Source organism: Ptychodera flava, chromosome 19, assembly GCF_041260155.1.
Source record: "Ptychodera flava strain L36383 chromosome 19, AS_Pfla_20210202, whole genome shotgun sequence".
NCBI lineage: Eukaryota > Metazoa > Hemichordata > Enteropneusta > Ptychoderidae > Ptychodera > Ptychodera flava.
Window position 1 is genome coordinate 26,209,615 of NC_091946.1, and position 24,755 is coordinate 26,234,369.

General features: G+C 37.5%; 1 protein-coding gene across 2 annotated transcripts in view; it reads left to right on the top strand.

The window, feature by feature from the left end:
* The first annotated feature begins 3,536 nt into the window (after positions 1-3,536).
* LOC139119110 (ATP-binding cassette sub-family C member 5-like) overlaps positions 3,537-24,755 on the top strand; it is a 46,153-nt gene continuing 24,934 nt past the window's right edge. Inside the window, exons 1-5 of one of the 2 annotated variants that reach the window (XM_070682749.1) lie at positions 3,537-3,710; positions 19,489-19,597; positions 21,977-22,650; positions 23,547-23,705; positions 24,328-24,472. In XM_070682749.1, the coding sequence (XP_070538850.1) occupies positions 22,007-22,650; positions 23,547-23,705; positions 24,328-24,472 (948 nt within the window). In that variant the 5' untranslated portion in view covers positions 3,537-3,710; positions 19,489-19,597; positions 21,977-22,006. Of the gene's footprint in view, positions 3,711-19,472; positions 19,598-21,976; positions 22,651-23,546; positions 23,706-24,327; positions 24,473-24,755 lie in introns of both variants that reach the window. The other variant, XM_070682751.1, reaches the window with a different exon arrangement.

Genomic DNA, 24,755 nt, shown 5'->3' on the forward strand with positions numbered 1-24,755 from the left:
GAATATTGGTAAGGTAATTTGTTTCCAAGGTACCGACATTTGCAAGGTGACCCCCTAAATTGTGATTTTGAAAGAGAGTGATTGAAATTTTCCTCGAGGGTTGAGAAAAGTTTCAACTCTTTCAATTTTAAAGCAAATACTATACTGCCTAAATACCTGCGAAATATGCGTGTCACCAATTTCCCCACATTATAAATCTTGAATAGAGTTCCACGTCAGGCGCCTTACTTAAACTCAGACAACTGCAACTGGTGGTCTAGTATCAAAAGTATGGCAAAAGAAAGTTTATGTGACTTTTGTCGTTGGTGGCCGGTACATTTTAAGAAGGTAAGATCGGGGCTGACAAGGTTTTTTTTCTGTACTTTCCAAGTTTCACTTCACACACATGGATCGTATCCACCTGGTCGTGTTATCATTGTGCGGTTTAATCAGTGACACAATTATTTTCACTGCATAAGCTTAGGTCCCATTGATCATACATTTTCACGAATGTCAACAACTTGTAATGCTCATCGCCCCTTTGTTTTTCACGATAAGACGTTTCTATCAATACGTCATATTCTGAATATGGTGAGACAATATTCATATAGAGGTTATGGGTCAGCTCAAGTGACTTTTCACCGACTTCCCAGGGCGTGGCATCGGGGGTTCAGATTGCATGTATAAGTCTGTCCGTTATTCAGGTTAAAATTTTGTCGGAAACAATGTCAACGGTATGGTAAATGAACGATCTACGGAGAGAACCTGCTTGACATGACAGTATAAGAAGTTGAAGTTATAAAAAACCTGATCAAATGGTACTTATCTTAGAAGGAGATGACGTAAAAATCTGAAACAGGATGTTGTTTAATTTGTTTGTATTTATCCCTTCTTGTCAATAACATGTAATGAAGAATAGTAATTTATTGATTTTATTGCGATTGTTTTGTTGTCCTTCAAAATACATGTAAACACCTTACGATAAAGGTTTCGAACCCCAAGCCCTCATATAAAGGAGTTCGAGTGTAGAAAATCATAGGTCCCCGTGCAGTGACGTGTCTACGTCAGAGAGGTTTACGGGCAATTACATTCCATCAGTACGCGTAGCGTCTTTTGTCACACATGATAGTCAGACGTCCAGTAAATGTAGCACAGACGTTCGGGAACGTCAAACGACACTTCTACACGTAGTCATAATTACGTGTAGTGTTTTTTTAGAATTTCTGGGCGTTTCCGCGAATTTAGACAAGCAACCTCGTAAACTTAAAGTATCATTTTAAATCAGCAAACATCTTCGATGTAAGAAATTTCGTAGAGTTTGCACCAGTACAAGAAGTATTTGCTATGATTTCGCGACATGAACGAAATGTGGACGTCTCATTCAACTTTTTTATCTGAGCTCTTGAGAAAATTCCTTTAAACCTCATAAATAACCTTAACTGTATTTAAAAAATCGGCCGATTTAATTCGAGGGTAGAATGAGGTATAAGTGTAGTCGTAGTCGTCAAGTAAAGAAATCATTTTTTTCTTTAAAATTACACTAATTTTGCATGTTTCTGAGAAAAAATGCGGCAAAATCATCGGAACGCTCAACTTAATCCAAAAATTCGCACATCAGACGGCGGCAGGGGTTTCATTAAGAGCCGGCAGCCGGCGAAATTGACCGGTTACTCTCACGATTTCGCCGGCTACTTTTTTTGGAAATTTGAACTCTTTCATAGCTAAAATATTTTTTACCTTCTGAAATGATACGGACAAGTTTCATAAGCTGTGTAATCAAACTTTTCAACGGCTTTTATGTGAAACAAAATTTAGAAGACGAGCGACTACTACGATCGCCTTGTACTACGATGCAGCACGGTCTTGCGTATACTGCCTCAATAAAAATCGGAATTGCAATTGACGATTCTATTGGCTACCTGAATTGCTGATTCCTATTTGGTGACCTTTATATATGCTAATGAAAACGTGCATACTACACCTGTCGGCCGTCGTTAGCTCAACTCAGAATGGTCGATGAACAAATGAAGACGGAAGCGATCGCAAGGTAAAGCTGCGCTGTACGATCCTCGGTTTTGAAGTGGACCAAGAAACGAGAGAAGGATAATTTACCTGGATTTAAACTGTTTTCGAAGGCTATGACCTGATTTTTTTCTCACGAAAAACTTTCCGATTACAGTTGGAATTTTAGTAAGCCGATGTGCGTTGCACTGCGGTAGGCGTAATTGTGAAGGTATATAACCATTTGGACGTATATGATATGTACTGCTCTTCGCGAATTCGGTCTATCGACGCCAATAAGAACGTCGCCCAGAGTGCATGGTTACAATACGATCAGACCTCTAAATTCACTTCAAAAGGGATCATCAGTTTAAATCCAAATGTGCGCTTCTGAACGTACAAATTTTCATATCCTACATCAAGGTTCTTACTTTGCATACCCATATAGTCAAATAACCTTGAGGATCTTTGATTCTATTTGAGCAATATGGTAATGATTGTAATTTTTTATCATTATTCGTTATATAAATTATCCTTTTTACCTCCCCAGAGGTATAAAAGTTCTTCATCTACAGATTTCCATACCAAACATCAGGGCTCTTAATTTGAAGCATAACATTATGCATTAATGAAAAGTTTCTAATTTACTGTGCTTAAAATATAAGTGTTTCATCCAGGATGGCATCAACAAGGGGGATTTTTCCCCTTTACCAGAAAATTTCGGGGGCATTTCACCAGTTCATGTGTTCTACTTGTACCTCTAAGGTGTGACTGGCACCATTTCATGGAAGGGGGGAGTGGTCCCCTTGACAAATTAATTTGGGGTGCCAACATTTCAACAGAGGGGGAATCCCCTATCTCCCTGTCTAGATGTAACACTGTACATATCAAATTTATATCATTAATAATAGTGAATTATTATAGTTTACCTCCTAAAAGCATAGAAGCTCTAAAGACTTCAGTTTTCTTTGTTCAAATTATCGTCAACATTACCACATTTTGTCATTTTTAATTATGAATTATCATATTTAGGCCTAATCTCCCAGGAAAATGGCTTTTATGATATGAACACAAATTGCCCTGGAACACTGCTGACAATTCTCCTGAAAATACTAGAAATTCAAGTGACTGTAAGCTGTAAAAAGTAAATTTTATTTTAGCTCATTTTTCAGGGTTTCCGGCCTTTGGCCGGGAGGGGAACACCCCCTCCCGGACCCTCCCCCGACGACCACCGCTTTGTGGTCATGGCAGAAGCCGCCTACTTTTCCATTCTAGCCCCCTACTTCAAAACTTAATGAAACCGCTGCAGACGTCGGCGTAATATTACGTGTAACTCAGTCGACGCACAATAGTAGACGGCAATTTTTGTTATAATTATTTATATTCCATAATAAATGCCACAAACCGAATGCCGCTGCGAAATCGGCGAGGTAGAGTTCGTACTTTTAAAAATCTAGCTACGAGATGGCCATTTCCCCCATGGCAGAAAACGCGTACACATGCGCACACATGAGGCACATGGGACACACATAGTGCACGAGAAAGTGAGTGAGGGCGTTGTCCATATCCGATATATTACATACACACAGCGCTCGCAGTCTCAGTCGATATATTCACTTCGCCGAAAAAAACGTCCTAAGACAGGCGCGTCGTGTCCATACACTGCATAGTAGCCTGCCAAGGTGATTGTCTGGCCGTTTGAATGTACCCACCACTGTCGATTGTATAAGGTATGTATGTCTTCATCACTCAATTTCTTTTGACAGAGCATTTAGCATAGCACCAACCAGCACATTTTACGTTTTCACATAAATCCCGCAGCGAGCCGGCAATGTGTTCACAGTTACACACGATTGCTGAGCGTATTATTTAGAGACATCATCTGGCCACTTACTGGTTTACTCAACTCAGTGAAACCAGCATATATTTCTTTTTAATTCCATATTGTAGCACCAATATAATTTTCGTCTCGCTGTCTCTACTGATGCTTACCGTGTCATATCCTAGACAGCGGAGACGAAAAGCGAAATCAATATGGCCGTGGATGACAATGTGCGTTCGTTCACACATATCCTTAACCTTGTGTGGTGCAGCCGATCGCCCCTCTTTCAAACCAGTTTTTGCACATGTAGTCGATGATAACGTTTATTTGACAATACAATGACAAGCAACAAAGCCTCGATGACGTACAAACAGTGTAAATTATATTTTCTAAAGCAATAGCGAGGTTTCCAATGCTGCATGCCGCGGCCTGGTGTGCACAAAATGCACATTGGGCGCAGGTGTTATAGAAATATATCCATAGAATGATAGATATATCGAGCATACCGTACCATATATCGGGATTATTGTACATATAATTGGTCCAGTCCTCCAATGTATATCCTTAATTAATGTAATGTGTCTCTTTTGCCCATCAAATCCTTCATTTATTTTTATTCCGTCGTTCAATAGTTGAACTTGGGCTGGCCTGCACCCCTAGCTTCACAACAGCGTCACCGAAAGTGAACCTCTGCAAAGCGCCCGTCCAAAGGCCGAAAGCTCGGGGAGCAAGAAACGGAAATCTAGTGGCATAGTCCTGTGCTCATGGCTGTTCTGAGAGTTTCAAAACACGGCTGTTATAGTGCTACCCATTGTTTGCTTCAGAAAACTAACAATAACATTGATTTTGTTAAACCATGGAGGTAAAAGAGATAGCTACCAGGGCCATATTTGCGTTTAAAAACTATCTACTGTTGATTGACCAATCAGAGTGCTCAATTCAGGGTGTTTTATTTACTCATAAAGCCTTGGTCACCAAATTCCAGAAACGAATGACAGCGCCGTAGTAAAGTACTGTCCAATCAAAAGTGAACATGTCATATTCTGTAGACATCTGGTACGTTTTAGTATTCAAATTTGGTAACACAGCGGAAACCAGCTGCAACACAAAATCTGCTGTGCCCTAGGGCATTTATATAATGTGGCCTAGGCATTTATAGGATGTTCCATTACATTGGAAGGTTATTTCACAAATAAAAGTTTTAATTCATATCCTAAACATGTTACATTGACAAAGGGGACGGTTGACGTAAACACATTGAAAACGAAAATATATCAGTTAGGGCGATAGTTTTTAAGTCGGATAAAACCCTTGTACTCGGGCTCTTCTGGTATATACAGTCCAACCCTACGATAAAATGTCTCGGCCTGCGGCCTCGACATTTTATCGTTGGGTTGGACTTTATATACCAGAAGAGCCCTCGTACTCGGGCTTTATCCTATACTTAATTTGGCCTACCCAATTGTGGATTTCAACAGTTTGTTATCGTGGTGGATACCCTTCGCTCGAGAAACTGAGATTAATCTCGAATTGTGAACTTAAAGTTACCTTATGGGAACAGGATTGCCAATGGAATTAGCTGTCCTGTCATAATTTGAGGTGTAATGTTTGTTTAAAAACAGCTTCGCAGACACAAGGCCATATCTGAACTTTTGTTCAAGTTTGTGTCACTGTCAAACGTGTAAATTTATCCATCATTGCAGACCTTTGAAGGAAGTTGTGTAACCACTGTCACTCTGTGGTATAACCTGAGTGTCTGTCAGTGCACCATTACAAATGAGACTTGAAATAATTATTCCCCAATAATTTGTGTGCACATTACCTAACCAAAATAAGCCTGCTTGTATGTGCATGCCATGCTCTAGAGCTAAATTGCTGAAATTTGAACTTAACACTTCAAGAAAATTGGTGATTTCAAGGTGCGAAAAAGAAATTTGCCAAATTCCATAAAAATGAAAAATATCACTTATATTTGTAGTGCTTTCCTATCAAAAAGTGGTGAAAGGTTATAAAAACTGGGATGATCAAAGTATATCAAAGTTTAGCAAAAATAAATTTGATGACTGACAAACAATGTCGCTATGATTTATAGTCATGCAAATTGACTGAATGTGGTCAGAGGGTATATAAATTTTCTTCAAAGGTTCCCTAAAGTTCATCAGACATAAATGCAACTGCATGACTGATCATTACAAAATTATGCATACTGTTTTAGAGGGAGTCAACTTTGCAATTTCTGTAAAAAAAATCGTAGCAGAATTTGTTAGTCAGACACATATTGCTGTAGATGTACATGTAGTCTGTTTCTTCATTTAGATGACCTTATTATGATATGTTCAAATCATGATGAAGTGTGAATGGCTTTTTTATGATTTCTTCCAGAGTTTTCGGGCGAAAATCATTTCAATGAACCCAGTCAAATTCGCTTTCAAATTAAGTTGTACATTACTTTATCTGTGAGTTATTCCAGGCAGTTTATTTTCTCCATGTTATATTTTGGAAACCTCAGATCAGAGTGGTGGGGTATGCTTACCTCCTTGTCGTGGGTAAAGATGTGGTGAAAGGTCACTATATGGTGACAATTGCCGATCATCACACATCACGCCTTCATTTGTCCTTCTTTGACCTGTTCCCCTGCGGTGTGAAGTCAAGTATTGGCTATTGTCCATACTAGTCTAATTTGCGGCTTAACGAGTTGGCACCTCGGGTAGTTATTGTGTACAGAGAATGGGCATTTCCCTCGGATAATTGGTATCATCTATCAGATTAAAGCAAACAAGATACTCTACATGTCTGTAGTCTGCTGCTAATACACCCATTGATGAAAAACAGAGACAGTGGATTATTGGCCGTCCATGGTGTTAAAGATTAGATTATTTATCAGCTATTGGAAAACAAATTGAATGTGGCGATAATGTTCTAAGAACCAACAAAGTACAATGAACACCTCACCATGTCAATATTCAACTCAAACAAGAAGTTATGCAATATGTACAGCCCCTCTGTAGGTAGAGCGACTGTGCCTTGAACTAGTGATCAAGCACAGTAGCTAAAACACCCTGATTGAAAAATGACAGTGTTTCAGGAATGATGAATTTAAGAAAGAGGTTTTCAGTTTTCAAAAGTCATTTTTCCCTGAGTGAATATCATGGTTCTCAATAACTTTTGTTGACAAAAATACCAGTATGAATAGGAGTTTACCAAATTGAAAGTCATTGATAAAGTAGAAGACTTGTGATAATTCACAAATGATGCTTTTGTTCTGTAATTGATATGCAACAATAAATATACGTCTACAAATTTGTAAATTATGGGTGCAAGAACAATGAAAGTAACTTACTTCAACTGTCAATGTCACCATGAACACCAGAAAAGACATATTAAGAATTCACACCGCAAGCCCAAGCAACATCCATGCATGCAACACTGAACAAATTTGTCCAATTTTCTTGCAGTAGTGTCTGATGTACATGCTGTCATTATTTAGTAAGAAACACCCCCCACCCCCCTCCCAATTTCCTGTATACGGGTCCATTCGCATCATAGAAAACAACGGGGTTGGACCAAACCATGATGGTTAATTTAGAAAAAAAGGTATTCAAAGGAAGCAACAGTGGGACGGCCACAAACTGTAGTTGCACCTTGCCCCATTTTCCTATTTTTAAAAATACAATGGAAGTTGTTGTTCAACATTCTGCAATGGTATTTTGTACCATGGTGTTCAGTTATCAGTAATTTCTCAAAATGAAAACATTTTTCTTGTTTTTTAAGAACACTCTCAAACAAAAATTGCATCCATCAGTGTTATAAAGTGTAGTGCGCTACCTCAGTTGCAAAGACTTCACAAATTTATAGCAATTCACAACTGTGCACTCAAAATAGTGACACATGCAAATCACACAAAGCGCATACATTACAGAAAATATGGTGAAAGGTGAGGCGACTCAAAAAGTGTTTTGCACTGGTATGACACCGTCATGTCTCACCAAACAGCCACAAAAGGTTTCCAGCAACTGATTAAAATAGAACAGAATATTCCTTGGGACCAGAATTGTGACCTTCCAGCATTGTAGAATGAGTGTGTCTCTAACAGTGTGCCCTCTAAGCCATGCGACGCCCCATGACGCCAACAAATTGCATGTGATGCAAGCAGATTTTTTTATTTACATGCAAAGAAATAGGGCTGATGCAAAGAATTTTCCACATTTCCCCAAAGCGAAGCGCAGTTTCCAGAGAGACGCTAGGGCACACTGGTGTCCAACAGTATCCAGACTGGCTGTTGTGACAAGACAGATGCAGTATGCCAACGAGCACTTTTGCCAAACTACAAATGCTAATTGAATTATGGTAGGGTAGCCAGAAAGTACACATGTACAAACATGCCCACCACTTATAGAAGGAAAATTGGAAGTTTCACGCTTTGATAAGATCAGGAGAGATGTCCAGCTTTCAGAAAACTAAGTTTTTAGGAATGAAGTGAAAGAGAAATGCAAGAGTTATTATGGGGGTAAGTAACTGACTACTGATCGAATGATAGGCCCTGGAGAGACAACGAGTGACCTACATGTAACTGACATTCAACAAAATGAGATATGGAAATTGTATCAAATGGTAATTTTTAAATTAAAAAAAAAAAGAGGAAAGGTCAAGATTTATCATATTACCATGCCCTGCCTGTCGCATTTTGATTGGTCGATCTGAACCATGTGACTGACCACAAATACACAATAATTGTCTGTTACATGCCCTTGAATATTTATAATAAGATTAACAACTCACAGTATTGTAACTTTACAGCTCAAACGCAAATCATAAGCAATCACAAAATAAAATGGAGCACTTGTGGGCCAAGTTGAGATAGTTTTTTCTGAAAATATCTCCAGATTTGCCAATATTTTACAGTGCGCATGACAGTGAGTCACGTATTGCTCAGTTCTGGGGCCCAGCTGTTGTCGTTCTCTTCGAAAATTTTCGCAAATTTTGACAGTTTTGTCCGGTTCGTTGATAATATAATGGAAATAACAGACTCTGCTCTGACCATTAACGTTTATTTATGGGCGCGGGCTCGAGAAAAGCCAAATTAACGGGCTCGACAAGCCTTGCCCATTAATTTTTGGCTTTCCTCTCGCCCTTGCCCATAAATAAACGTTAATGGTCAGCGTGTTGCCCGTTATTTCTATAGTAACTATAATCCAATCAGTATTTGGATGATTATTCACTGTTGCTATTATTAGCTTGATTTACAGAATGAGAAGAACTTCACATAGGCTTCTTCATTTAATTATAAGTAATTTAAAGTATGGTAATTTCAGGAAACTTCAGTAAAACTTTCCCAGTCAACTTAAAAGATCAGGTTATCACCTTTGAAGTTGTTGGAGCAGAGCAGCAAATCAAATCAAAGTTACAATTATTTGAAATGCAAAATTTTCATTACACATGCCATAAATGAATTTTTTATTTTGAAAGAAAGATTTTTGAAAGTCAAGTTTTGCCAGCATGTTTCAAAACGAATATTCAGAAGCTGTACGATGACAGGAGCTTGTAAAATTCTGAGTCTGAAAATCCACCCCTGAAGGGCAAGGCGCAATGTAGTGTTAGCCGTTGTCAGTGACAAAAGAGAAAAGTGACACAGAATCCCCCACACTCAAATATATGGTGAAAGGTCGCCGACCTACTTACAAAATAGGTCACCTAAGTTTACAGTGTTCGCTTAAAACCTTGTGGAGTTGAAGTGTTTTTCAAAGACTTGGTGTAAGATTTGTGGCCTGAAGCACGTAACTTTTAACATGTAATACACAGCACCAGACGAATATAAGTCAAACACTATCGGTGCTTACCTATGAATGAAGGAACTGTTTGTTCAACCTGATAAATATTTCACTTCAGTGAAAGGTGATTTTCAGCAATCAGGATTCAGAACTTTAACTAAATTCTTTGTTCAGTGGCTGAATGCTCACCATGACAAGAAGGCTAGATGCTTTGCCTTCTTCACTATCAAAGAAATGTAGAAATATTGATTCTATTTATCATTGATAAAGTTAGTATTTATAGAAACACTGAAACAACAAGCCATATAAGAAATAGAGTATATGACAGTGATTCTAACTCGCCCAAGGTGACAATTTTGTCCTTGACACTGTTTGTCTAGGATCTTGACTACGTATTTTGACCTTCGCATGGCCACTGTCAACAGTCTACAGTCCTACAATTGGGTCATTCCAAGGTCATTCCAAATTCTAAATATACTGAAGTTGGTAAAACATAAAACGAAAAAAACAGCAGATAACACTGCTAGGTTTTCATCTGCACAGCTAGATGTTAAAAAACATTTTGCAAGAGTCTGAAGAGTACACAATCCATCCTTTTATACAAAGAAAGTCTGTGTTGTCCCCCAGCACAGGTCAAGTCATTCAAAGTCAGTATAGAAATCAAGGTGTGTCAGAGCATGGACATACCACAGAAAGACAAGGTCAGAGCAAGTCATTGTGCCGCACTCTGCTTTTGGACAAGCAATTTCTATTGTACTTGAGTAGGTCAGGGTCACTTTTTAGACAAGTGTCTACGTCAGGTTTTTGTAACGTACCATGATTCAGGTATCTCATAAGAACTGCCAAAATTGAGGAGTGCCGAATTATGCAAGAAAATATTTAAAGCGTGCGTTAGGGCACAGATATTTGGACTCAGATTTTAACAACGTTTGTCTGATCTACCACTGAGGACTCTTGAAGTAAATAGATTATTCAAAATCTTATTTTTTCACAAGGATTGCAGCCATTTTGAATTTCAAATCTTGGTAAATCGCGTCGGTAATTTGTTTCTAAAGTATACAAATTTGGATGGTTACCCCTAAACTTTTATTATTGGTTTTGAAAAAGAATGGTTGAAAGTTTTACTGAGGCAACCCTTGAAGTTTGAAAAAAAGTTTAACTCTCTCAATTTCAAGTGCATATGGAGTTACCGTAACTCTGTCGTGGTTGACTAGCAATCATGTAGTCCACACATTGCAGTGCAATATGTGAATGAAATACAAGCAGGCGTCATGCTTTTGAAGACGCAATGTACCAGGTGTTAACTTCAGTACATGTCGTGCTCTTTTTCCTCCATTCAGGCTTAATTGCACTTCAAATATTGACAAGGTTAGATGACCGGTGTGCATGACCATATGAAAGTGATAATTTGATGTTGGTGTCTAACGGTACCTGTACAATTGGGGGAGTTAAATAAACAGAAAAGTAAAAATATAGATGCGGAATCCCGTGGTGGTTTGTGGTAGTTGAGGGAATAATGAGCCTACTCAGATAGACGTATTGTTGAAAATGCATTCAGGAGGATAACATTTTACGATCTGCAGTGTTTTCTTATCTACAGAGCTATGTCAATTTAAGTGATGTTTTTCTGATACCCATACAGATAGCTGGCAGTGTCGTTCACCCTACTTCAGCCCGTATCCACATGTCTTGCATCTTGCACCAGAGGGTGCATGTGTACATGTTTGTGTGACCGCAAACTTACGTCAAGTGTACGTACATGTATGTTCTGCATAAGTTGATGATTGCAAATCATCTACAATCATGCTCACCAATTTGGTGCAAAGTAAATATCCTTTACTAGGTATTCTGTAGCTAAGTTCAAGTTAAATTGTTTATGTAGAAGTTTATAAAGATGTCAGTGAAAATATCACTACTGAAATGATGTCATGTTTATGATTAATTCATCTCTTTCATGAGACAAACATTTGAAAGAGCAATGTCAACATCCTTGAAACAATTCTCCTTCCAGCAGGCAGCCATGATTAAAATAAACAAAATGTGGTTGATCGTTACTATATTAAGCTTCACTGCCATGCTGTAGCTGGAGGTTTTACATGCATGAGTATGTGGTCTAGACGGTTTTGCCAGCACTGTAACTGCTATAGCTAGCAAAAACACAATATTAGTGTGTGCATATAAATTTTTCAACATTTAGGAACGAATTGCAGTGAATTATTAGGAGTCTAAGTTAAATACAATTTTGTGGACAATTTGCACCCAATTGCTTGGCTATTTTGTAATTTAGGACCCCCTCCAGGGCTTATAGGCATGTCCTGGGTGACACACTGTCCTCCCATGATGTCATTCAAATCTGTGACTCGCTTCACAGGAAAGGCTGCTTTAACCTTTTCACCCCCGATTCCCTGTATAGAGGTCCACACTTACCATTGATAACAATGGGTTTGGACCAAACCATGGTGGTGAAAGGGTTAAGACATCTGGATGTGCCCTTGCCCCTGGATTTCAGCCCAACCCCTCCCTGTCTCTTTGTTGTTTTTTGGGGGGGCTAATTTGGCTTTAAAAAAATGAAACTGACAAGTATCATACTTGTGACTGTTGTCCTGTGTCAAAAGTGACTTTTTATTCTCCTCACTAAAACTTTTAAACATGTACCACGGATGTAGAAAACAGCTGGCAGCCAGCAAAACAACCGCTTGTCAGCTAAAATTTGCTAGCCGTGAAAATTTAGTTTTAGTAAAAAAATCAGGACATTTTGCACAACTTTATGTACACATACACTACTTGTAACCGCCTGTACTTTTATTTTGCAACCTGTAAGCAAAATTTTCTACATCCCTGTTAGACTTGGTTCAAGTCGGTGAATTAAAAAAAAATAAAATCATTTATAACAGTTTCTCTTGTGTCTCTCCTATTTCGTACAAACCTATCCGGAATTTGGCAGCTCACGCCAGGTTTTCCCAGCTATTGAATGCGTCGAGTTTGAGTCTGCGCAGTAGTGAGTTAGTTTCTGCCGGATTCACCGACTTGGACTTCTTGCAAGTACAGGCGGTGAGACGGACTGTGTACACAGTGACGTAGAGCAAATACAAAATGATTGACAGCCCCGCCGTTATTCTGGCCAATAAGAAGAACGCATGCTCTGCATGCATTCAAAAGTTTGTTGTCATCTCAGTGCAAAGCTAGACGTCGAGTACGTTTATATCTGGGCGAATAATGGCATCAAGTTCGTACATCAACTGCGTTTTACAACTGATCGGTCGACCATCGCTAATCATGCGAGATTACCAAAGAAAGCTTGTTGAGAGTTACATTGAGGAAAAGATGTGCTCGTCTGCGCACCAACCGGCAGCGGAAAATCACTGACATACGAAGTCGCCCCACATTGTTTTGATTTCCATCGCTTTGGGCACGTAGAGAAACAGGCTACAACTGTAAGGACGGTGTCTTTTTCCATCCTTGAAAAACCGGCGACAGTTTTCGCATTTTGCAACATGGGCCCCACAAACAACACAGATATTTTCACTCGTTTTCGGTGATACAACAGAGGTCGTGCTGATCATGACTTTTGTGGGAGTGATCGGACTCGACATTTTGTCAACAATACCATGTGAGTTTTATGCACGTCTCGTTTGGGTCAATTGGTTACTCCTCCCAATGTGTAAAATTTAGTGATGTCATCTTATGAATAATATATGAGTAAAGAAAACGTCATCTCATGAATAATTTATAGCAACGCAGATCGTGCAAGAAAGCCAAGTCTGTGATTCCGGGTGAAACTCCGCTGCATGGCGTTCACTCCACTCATCGCGTCCACTCACGCGCGCGTTTCACATGAAAGCAGAATACAAATCATTGCGTTCACTCCACTCAAACATTCACAAATCACAGACTTGAACCAAGTCTACATCCCTGTGTACTTTGGTGCAATGATTATACCACTCGTATACTGGTAAGTCTTTAGTTAGCTTTAACAAAGAAGTGAGCTTTATAAAGAATTTAAAGTGAGACATTGCGCCAGTTCGGTTCAGTAACAGGTCATCATGGAGTGGCAATTGTTGAAAAAACTGTTGACAGTACAAGACTAATAAATTCAACATGGTCTAAAAATGTCAGCATTCTGTCATGTTAACCTAGAAACTTTAAGTCTATACAATTACTGTAAAAAAACTGATCACATATCAACCGTTGATTGACATGTGTTAATTACCAAAGATTTGGAAGATCCATTTTCTTTCTTGTAGCTCATACCGTCGTTATCATAAAAATATTGATGTGCAACATACAATAACACAGCTACTACTGCAGTTCAATTGTCAATGATTCCAATGACTTAACCTTGACTTTGAAAATATTGAAGCCCTTCAGAAACTTGTACAATGAGAGAGTCATAGGATTGTGTGCAGCGTTCTTTATATTTTGGATATAATTACTTTTAATACAGAGAAAATATTGACGTCAATGACGTGAACAGTAATAGTTGCTTCTGTTAGTGTAGACTAATAGTATTGGTTTGTACATTATCACTGGATGAGTACACAATGTTCATGTGCGTACAACCACTAAGTTTGTCATCCTGCTAATGCCTGAGCTAGCACACTGTATGCAGCAAATTACTCATATGTACCTTGCAGTTGACAAGCATTGTCAAGTACATACTTGACTGCCAAATTTTTGTATATCTACCAGTTTAGCCCACAGCTTAATTAGTGATACATCACAACATTTATTGATATATGGCCTCTTGTACAAGCTTATGCTAAAATCTCTCGCTTTAAACTGTTGAATAATACTGCAAACTCTGACAAAATTACCTGAGACACGTACAAAACTTCACTTTGTGTGTGTCATTTTCATGTGACTGAAAATAATGAGAGGTCAAGGGTTGTAATGGGCGTCAGTTTGTCTTCCTGTCAGAGTATACCACTGTAAGTTGTGATGTCAGCAGAGAAAATAACGAGAAGAGTCACAGTGCAACACTGTTCATATCCTAAGAAATCCTTAATAGCTAAACCATATTGAAAACTCTGTTGATGAATATTTTCCATGCGCAATTAATGTTATAAGAGTAAAAATAAATCCACTTTACTGTCGGCATGTTGACAAAACTTTTGCTAGCCAAACCTGTTTTAAGTTTACATAAATACATGTACATTGTACATTACGTCATTTAATTTACACCATATGGCTGAAGGCTGAGTCAGCTGATGTATTGGGAAATTCCAGAGAGGATGTAAAAGTAAAGTAAAGTAAGCCTTTGTTGAAATAGTATCCCAATTCTGAATTGGCATCTTGATCACAGAGTACAATATAGGTTTTTTAGCGCTGTAATTTTTCCCACCAAAATCTCAGTGTGATATTTTACCAGTATTTATGAATTTTTCTGTAATTTTTTATTATTTTGGACCAAACGGGTGTAACATTCAATGACTACAATTTTTGACCAAAATTTTGGGAAAATCTGAAAAAAACTTGTCCAGATCTGAAAAAAGTTGCTGGCTATTTTACATTCTATAAAGGCAACAAAAGTTGACTTTGTCATTCAAAGGGTTGAATAAAACATATATATATATATATATATATATATATATATATATATATATATATATATATATATATATATATATATATATATATATATATATATATATATATATGGTATACACATGTGGTATTTAAGGTTTTCAGATAGCAACATGGCACCATTAACCAATTTGGTGATTCTTCCTACTCAAATCTGATATCTAAATATATCAACTTCACAACACCATGTTAAAATACAAGGATTTTAGGGTCAGTTAACAGAATTTTCACCTCTTTTTTTTTGTCCCAGTTACATTTCAGCTTAAAATGGTTTTCACAATTCTGTCATGCTAAGGCTTTGAAAAATGTAAGTGCTGCGGCAAGGATCTACTGGAACAGTTTCTATGTGTCTGACCCAGAAAAAGATTATTTAGATCAACCTTTGGCTTGCAAATAATCTCTCTTTGTAAATGTTGAAAGTTGTGACGCATTCCTTGCAGAGCTGTGCATATCAAAGAGTAACATGTAGCTTGGTATGGCTGTCAAGAGTTTTCTAGGTCAAGCTGACATGTTACATATTATGCAAATTTCATCTGGTTGTATATCAGGGCAGTGTCCTTTTTATGCTGTAAAATGTCAATAACCTCCATGGTTGTTGAAATGAGATTTGTATGATATATACTCTTGAGGGTGATTATTAATCCCTTTTGTTGGTTTTTTTTTTTTGTGATTTCTGTGCTCTGCATACGGTACCATTTTATTTTAAAGCAGTATGATGCAGCAAATCCAATACAGCAATCTGATTGGTCAAGACGTGAAAAAAACCATGGTATATTCATGATATACCATGGCTGGCACATACGTGAGATCTTGTCTTGAGCGAAAATCCTTTTTTTCACGTTCTATGCCAGAATTTCAATGTACTGTTATGGTGTAAAAATTGTAATAATCACACCCAGTGACGATATACCACTTGCTTTGCACTCGCTATTGCTCATGGGTATTTGTCTTGAACTGGTCAAAATCTAGTGGCATACCGTCACTGGATGCCCTTTATTGCTAAAATATATATAGCAGAAGAAATATATGCAACTGTATATCAAACTCCCCCTCACTTGCAAAAAGTGATCAGTAGAATTGTGAAAAAAGGAGACTTTAAACCCCTTCACCATCATGGTTTTGCCCAAATGCATTGTTATGAATGTTGATAATGGACCCATCTACTGGCATTTGGTGGGTGAGGAGGTTTAATACATAATACAATCACTGTGCATGTATTGCTCTACCTTCCAGCTCTCACTACAGGTTTTAGCCCCTGAAAATGCACCGTCACCATATGAAAACCTGAAAATAGATTACAGATTGGCGAAACTATTGTCATTGAGAACTGTGAGGTACAAATAAATAATTGTAAATTTCATTAACATTCTGTAACAAAATTTTTTTACAAAGTGGCATTTGGACTGAAAGTTTCTGATGTATTGAAAACTGAGATTGAAACAAGTTTTTTCTGATAAAGCTTCAAAACTTTTGCATGGCACCTTTACTGAAATAATAATTGATGGATTATAAGAGATTATTCGATTGTGAAGAAATCTACCTTAATTAAGAAACGTCAGCACTTTAGTCCATGTAATAATATTCACTTTTAAGTCCATGTGATAATAATCTCTTTAGTCCATGTAATAATACTCATTTCAGACCATACCGGTGTTATAATACTCACTTTAGTCCATGTAATAATGTTCACTTTAGTCCGTGTAATAATATTCACTTTAGTCCATGTAATAATATTCACTTTTAAGTCTATGTGATAATACTCTCTTCAAGTTAGTCCATGTAATAATACTCATTTCAGTCCGTACCGGTATAATAATACTCACTTTAGTCCATTTAATAATATTCACTTTAGTCCATGTAATAATATTCACTTTAGTCCAAATAATACTCAAGTGTATGTAACAATATTCACTGTAGTCCATGTAATAATATTCACTTTAGTCCATGTAATAATATTTACTTTAGTCCATTTAATAATATTGACTTTAGTCCATTTAATAATACTCACTTTAGTCCATGTAATAATATTCACTTTAGTCCATATAATACTTAAGTGCATGTAACAATATTCACTGTAGTCCATGTAATAATATTCACTGTAGTCCATGTAATAATATTCACTTTAGTCCATGTAATAATACTCACTTTAGTCCATGTAAAAATATTCAGTTTGCTGTCTGGTATGATTAGCAACAGTGTATGTACAACTTGTTACTTTTGTAAACTATTATCAGGTATCTTGTGTTGTCATTGGAACATATCCTTTCCCTGCTCTGCATTTCATTCAATCAATCAACAAAATATCACTCTTTGTGTTCAGGACTTATCAGTGTTTCTGTCCCTCCCCCCTCTAAAAAAGTGAACCATTCCTAGAATATAGTAGAGGTGTTGAATGAATGAGTGATTGTACAGTATTTGTCCATCGGATTCATAATCACCAAGTCTGCATGCAGGGAGGGAGGGATGTTACAACATCAGCCTGCCACGTGTTTATATGCCAATGTGACTATCCATAAGCACCAAAAACGTGATGTCAACCTTACCTAACAGAATTTGCTGACTCACAATACTGTCTGATGTCACCAGCAAAGTGCACACACATGACAAGCAAAAAATCAGTCATTTTGAAGGACTTTGTATAATTGTTGGACTTATTGTCTAGCCTCATACCCAGTACCCTTCCTTCATGTCAACTTTTTTAATTACTCTATGCTGTCTTTATGTTAATTTTTATTGAATATTAATTAATCTCGTGCCATGAACAACTTTCCCTTATACACATAGGAATGTTATCTTGTTGGTAATTTGACCAAAATGTTGCATGATTCTTTTTTTGTAGTCTTCTGCTGTGTATGCTTTATATAATAATGTATATCTTTATGATCTTGTTTGTTCTGAACTGAGGGAATTGGCACTTTTATAGATTTATTCATTTGTATGTGCATTGATTTCCTCCACTGATGGTTTGACCTTTGACCCCTGGCAATATGCCTGAGAATTACATCATGAATAAGTTTTATAAGCATAAATTTAAAAGGCAAGAAAATTGAAGTAAGAATATTACAAAAGAGGTATACAGACAGGGAGTGCTAGCTCTTTTTGCGGGATGAGACAAAATTTATAAATTGGACTTTCATTGCTGTGGAGAATGTGGGACCAGCTGAGAAAAATTTTAGTCATTTATTGTCAAATGTATAATGCTCATGCATTACAGTATATCAATGATAGATTTCTGGTGTAAACAAGAAATTTATGTTTTATCAGGGACAGCTCTGAGTCAATATTTTATTCTCTAGACTCCTTTATCTCTTGATTTCTACCCGCCCCCCCCCCCAAAGAAAAACCCCTCTCTACATAGACTAGCTGTGACAGTTCCTCATGCCTATACATGCGATATAATACAGTATATAATCATACCAGTACGTTGATAGCGCAAATACAGTGAAAATAACAAGGCTATATATATGCAATATGGGAGGGCTCGCAGACAGCTATAGGCACCCCTGCTTCAGTTATAGAAAACTTGTTTTCATAACATTCACCAGAATTTCAGTGTACCTGTTATGATAAAGACGCAATGAAGAACCACCTCAACAACAGGTAATGCCAGTATCTGGACCAGATGACATTGGCTGTGTACATGCAAATTACATATGTACATGAGTAGAACACAATAAATCGTGCAGCTTATAAAACCAAAATAACCAGCATATCATAATTATGACAAGCACTTCCACCCATAATGGTGCTATGTATAGGAATGATAGCATTGCTTATGATAAAGTTGTAAATTAAAATGTGGTCAGTGCAATACAATCAGCAAATTTTTACTCTCTGGATTGAAATAAATGTATTTATCAAATCAAGATAAATGGCAAATATGTACCATACAGTAACTGAGATGCATCTAAGTTATTGTCTGATTCTTGTTTTGACACGCTCCTTGTGAATTTATTGACCGATGATTGATGGGTCCTGTACAATATGTGCATGCAAAGGGTCAACAAAACCTGAATCGCTGACATTATGAGATATGGCGTCTCACTTAAAGCCTGTCTGGCTGTCAGGACTTAGCTGTTAGTGTGTAGCTGACATATGCCATGATGACGATCAATACATGATGGGAAAGTACGGAACCTGTGCGTTAATTGTGTGGTTAGATATGATTGGTGTTGTTTCATATCCATAGATTTTACGAGCATAGATGTGGAATTTATTTCTGTTACCCATTGTAAATGTCAAGATAATCCTCAGTTGTAGATCAGGAATTTGCCATGTCATCGCTCAATTCTTTTATACAATATTTATTCCATTCACAGGTTAAGCAATTCACAGGTTAAGCAAACAATGATCACATAGAAAGAAGCTGGGATATTCAGACGGTTTTGTGTTGCTGGACTAAAATAAAGACAAAATATCACAGCTGAAGCGTATGTCACATAAAGTAAGTTGGTTCACTATTTTACATAAGAACTGTTTATGTGGAAGCTTAGGTCAGACAGCTAGGCAGCCATATTTGAAAAGTTACTATTGTTCGCTCCCTTGTTTTATGCTGTTCACCCCTATTACCCGATGATAGGTCCTCAATCGTCATTCATAACAATTGGTTTTAGGCCGAACCATTGTGATGAAAGGGTTAATATTCTGTTCCAGCCAATACAATATGACATGCATTACAAGTTGTGAACAAAAAATGGACTTAGAAACAATATAAACTTTTACAGTTATAATAATTTGAAATATAGCAGAGGCATGTGTGCTCCGTTCACATAACCTCTAGGTGAGCTTTTAGTTATTATGCTATAGGCCAGCAACTTCTTCATTGCCTTTCATCAAAATTAGTGAACTCCCCTACCCACTTAAAAAAGTGATTACATCCCTCCACCAAACATGACGTTGCAAGAGCAAATTTTGATACTTTGATATTTTGTGTTCAATATTTAATGTCATTTATACTTAATGTGATCAATGAGCTGTATTTGCCTTGTTATCACAGTAGTAAATATAATCTATATACATCTGGAATTGAATGCAATTGTCAATGATAACAATAGCCATAGAGGTTATATATGCACAATTTGTATGCATACCGGTACACATATATACACTTTGTAATAACAAAGACATCAGTTTCATAACTAGTATTCACAGTATAGTAAACGTACTGGAAACTTCAAAAAGTTATTCATGTAATTGTGCTAATTCTGCTATCTTCAACGATTATGTTCATCATCACAATCTCCTTCTCTGTAGTATTGGTTTATGTCAGGTTCAGATATTATTATGTATGTACATTAGCTGTGTGGGCCCCCCTCCTAATTGTTTCTTAAGTTTCCAAATTATTGTAATCTGTCTCTCTGTTTTCTCTTCCAATTTTTGTTGTTTCTGGAGTACAGTGCATGTACATGTACATTGTAATATTGCCTAAAACCCATAAATGTTCCCTGTAATCAATAGATTGTCGACTCAACAAATTCGGAAATGCTCTCCATTTGGGCTCATTTTCAAGCAAAATTTGTACAATATTCATTCATTTTCCCAAAGGTCATTTTGAAAACTGTCATACAACCTAAGAGTTGCTAGACTGTAAGCTCATGTACATGTGGGAAAGGGGATTGGGGAGGGTGTCATGAAAATGGCCATTGCCAGTATGGCTGGGCGGGCTAGAAGTGTTACATGTAGGTCTGAAAGTGCCTTTCTCAGGGACATAATTGTTCAGCTGTTACTAAGTCTATAAAGGGTGTTACATGTACTCTGGTCACTACAGCTACATGTATATCAAACTAAACTGCACAAAATGAACCTCTGAACAAATGCCAAGTCATTGTAATAATTACCATCCAGGTACATGTACACCTGTGGTAAGCAAGATCTCAACCTGACGTGTGTCTTTTCCCGCTGCAGCTGGTAAAAGTTGTCACACCATTATATGCTTACAATTACAAGAAGTTAATAAGACAGGAAACATATTTATGCTATATTGTATCATGATTTCAGAGAATGAAACAGGCAGAGGGAGTTCTCCTTATAAACACTTTTGACATTTTTGAAAATTAAAGTATGTTGTTGCTTTTGATGTATATAATGTCCAGTATTTTACTCTGCCTGCATATGTTAAATAATGTTTGTTTTCTTCATGAACCCACAAAAAGATGTTGAAATGCAAAGTACTCCTCATGTCAACCTAAGCCTATAAAAGAAGCTTTGTTTGTACTGTCAGACACTATTGTCCGCATCTGAATTTTAGTCTAGACTGGAATTCATTTATCAAAAATACTACCTATTGTATGCAATTCTTGACACGTTAAATGCAATTTTGCCACCAAAGTGAGTGGTAAAAGTCTCATTCGGTTGACCATATTTTCAGCATGGCAGGTTCCTACTGGTAAATTAAATAAAAGTCACAGTGAAGTTGTACCGGTAGTTCATACAGGAATTTCTACAAGAAATACTGAAAAGTATGAGATTGAAAAGCTGCATGAGTTAAGCTATTTTCACTAGGAAACATCTTTTTGCCATGAAAACAATTGCATGTGTGTTAAAAGTATTTATCAAATCACTATCTCACACTCTTGCTGTGATTAGAATTTGACTCTGAATTTCAGTATCATGCAGTTTGATCCCCTAGCACAAGACAAAAAGCTATTTAAGGTATTCATTATGCGTAAAAAACTAAATTTATTTTAAATGCAAATTGTTGGCCTTGTTAGTGCACTGCACTTAGTGTACAATAGGAAAAATGTCATTGTTTTCTTGAATACATGTAAATATAAAAGATATAATGAAAAGTTGGGGGTTATTGTCCTTTTAAAATCCTCCGCAGGTTTCAAGTCAGTTATCAAGGGTATGAAATATGGCAGACACTGATAGAGGCAGTCCCAGTGGAGAAATAGGAAACACAGAACAAAATGCCAGCAACGTCAGTGAAAACGGACCAGAAGAAGTAATGGACTCAAAAATATCAGACAATAATGACGGAGATATGTCAGCAGAAAAACAAGATCAACAGGAGAAGGAAAATAGTGAAGATGGGGATGGTGAAGCAACAGGTGCCAGGGGAAACAGTGATACAGATGAGAAAAGTATAGATGATTCACACTCAGAGAGCAACAAACGTGCTTCTGCTGTGGACATACAAGATGATGGAGACAGCGTTGAAGATGTCACCGCGGGTGACGATTCAAAACCGCTCGTTAGAACTGAGAATGCCGGAAGTGATGACCACGTAAGAGAACCGGAGACCGGGAAAGCACCCTTGGAAAGTAGCGAAACTTTGAACACAAATTCAGAGAGCACGGACAGCATAGCTGTAAATTTCATGCCCATGGAAAATGGAGCTGATTTAAAAAGCAAGAAGATCGAGGACAACGACATCGAATTCATGGAAATTCCGTTGGATGAGGAAGATGAGAGGACGAAAGACAGAAGGGAGGCACATCGGAAAGGCGGAAAGTACAGCGACACGATGAGGGTACTTTTCCCAATCAGACCAAGAATGTGAGTATCTGTAACGAGATGTCACACACATATCACAAGATTAATGTCCTCAGTTCAATAGCCCAGCAAGAGGGGCGTATCTTCTATGGTTTAACACAGGCAATACGCCCCTCTTGCACTGGGCCATCGAGTTGTGAAAGTTGCTGTCATTGATAATGGTATACCAATACAGTGTTTGCCCGGTAGATTTGCATGTGTGTTCACTTCAATGTAAGTGATAACATCTTGGTGGAGAATGTCTGGACAACAGAGCAATCATATTTTTATCAACTCAGTTAAGTAAACAAAGCAGGGATCACATGAGATGTGCTTAGTACTGCAACGGAAAATAAGCTACTGTAATAGTTACAACGGAATTTAGGTAAAATGTGCCCCAGGAACAGATAGTTGTGCTCTCAAATTTTTACAATTACCTTCTAGTTTACAACTTTTGTGGGCTCATTTTGAAGCTCATGAAGTAAACAAGGTTTTCACAGTCTTACTTTATTGTTAAATTGGAAAGTTTTTATGTTAACCCAGGGATTGAAGCCATTTCACATTTCAAGTGTTGGTAATGTTGGAAAACCTGTTTCTCTTGTACAAAAATTTGCACAGTTACCTCGATTTTTATTCTTGACTTTGAAATAAAATGGTTCTGTGTTTCCTGAGGAAAATTTCAGCAAAATTTCAAATCTTTTGATTTCAAGGCACCTCTTCCTACATTTACCTTTGGTGAAAATCTACTAGTATCAACAATTCTGCTGCATTTAGTTTGCTGTGTATTTTTGTCAAGGATGACGCTTAATTATTCAAAGAAAATAAAAAAATTATAATTGCATCTTTTAAATGCATAATATTCACTAAACATAGTTTCTGTTTTCTGTTCGCCAACTTCATATCAACCTTACATGCGACAGGGACAAATCCAAGAGCCCATTGGACCAGATCGGATTGTTTTCCTTCATGTCATATCACTGGGTCACAAGAGTTATAGGTTTGGCCTACAAGAATAAACTGACAATGGAGAAAATACTCCCTTGTTCAGAAAACGATGCTGCCATGGTTAATGCATTGAGGTAAGACATTTATATGACAGAGTAATGGTTTCTTTAGACGAATTCCCAGATTGGTAATGCATGAGATAACAGACTGGCTAGAAAACATAGCAGCCTAGTCTCTAAATCATGTAATCATATTTTTTCAATATTATAACGAAACTGATATCCCCATCATTCATTGCTACAATGCCCTTAGACAAAAGTGTATGCAGGTGGTCGATTGGCAATATTCATTGGTGATATTCATCACAGAGCCCACAGCTGATCAGTTCGTTATAAGTGTAACCGTTTAGACTTCAAACGAGAAAGACAAATACTATGTTAATTCCCACTACAGAGTTTAGGTTGCCTTTGAATCGACCCTGGCATATAAATAAAAAAAATGTGAATGCGCTATGTGGGCCCTTGGTTGGCTCTGGGCTGGTTTCGTATATGCGGAAGGTGGCCAGGTTCAAAGTCAACACAAATTTGCGACTGCACCAAAATTGTGTATTTGAATGATTTCTGTAAGCCCTTTGCCCTGTTGATGCTCTTGCATTTGTCTAGAGCAAGCTTGTCATTTTCCCCTACTAGCTTTCTCATACAGTTCCCCTTTCTGATAATAGGATTATTATAATGGTAATCTTCTTTCTCGGTACAGGTTGGAAAGGCATTGGGACGAAGTCTTGAAGAGAGATGGTGCTGAAAAAGCCTCGTTTAGCAGTGCTGTTTGGGGATTTGCCAGAACCAGGTGCATCGTGGCAATACTTATTCAGATCTGGCCGTTCGCAGTGCTTTTAACAGCAGTAAGTGGTATTATGAAGTGTTACGTTTCAGTATATTATATCATTACCCCTCCATAACTTTGGATTCATTTTGGGGAAATCGAAAAGCATGAAGAATTTTAAAATGGGAAGATCAATGGGTACCTGGGTACTGTCTTTGAGAATGCCTATTGATGTGGTATGTAAAGTCAGTGACAGTGAGAAGTCGTATTGTAAAATATGTTTGGGGTCTAATATTGATTCACTTATCCACATGTTCGTTTCGTTACAAGTTGTACACAAAGGTCAACCATGCTGGCAGGAC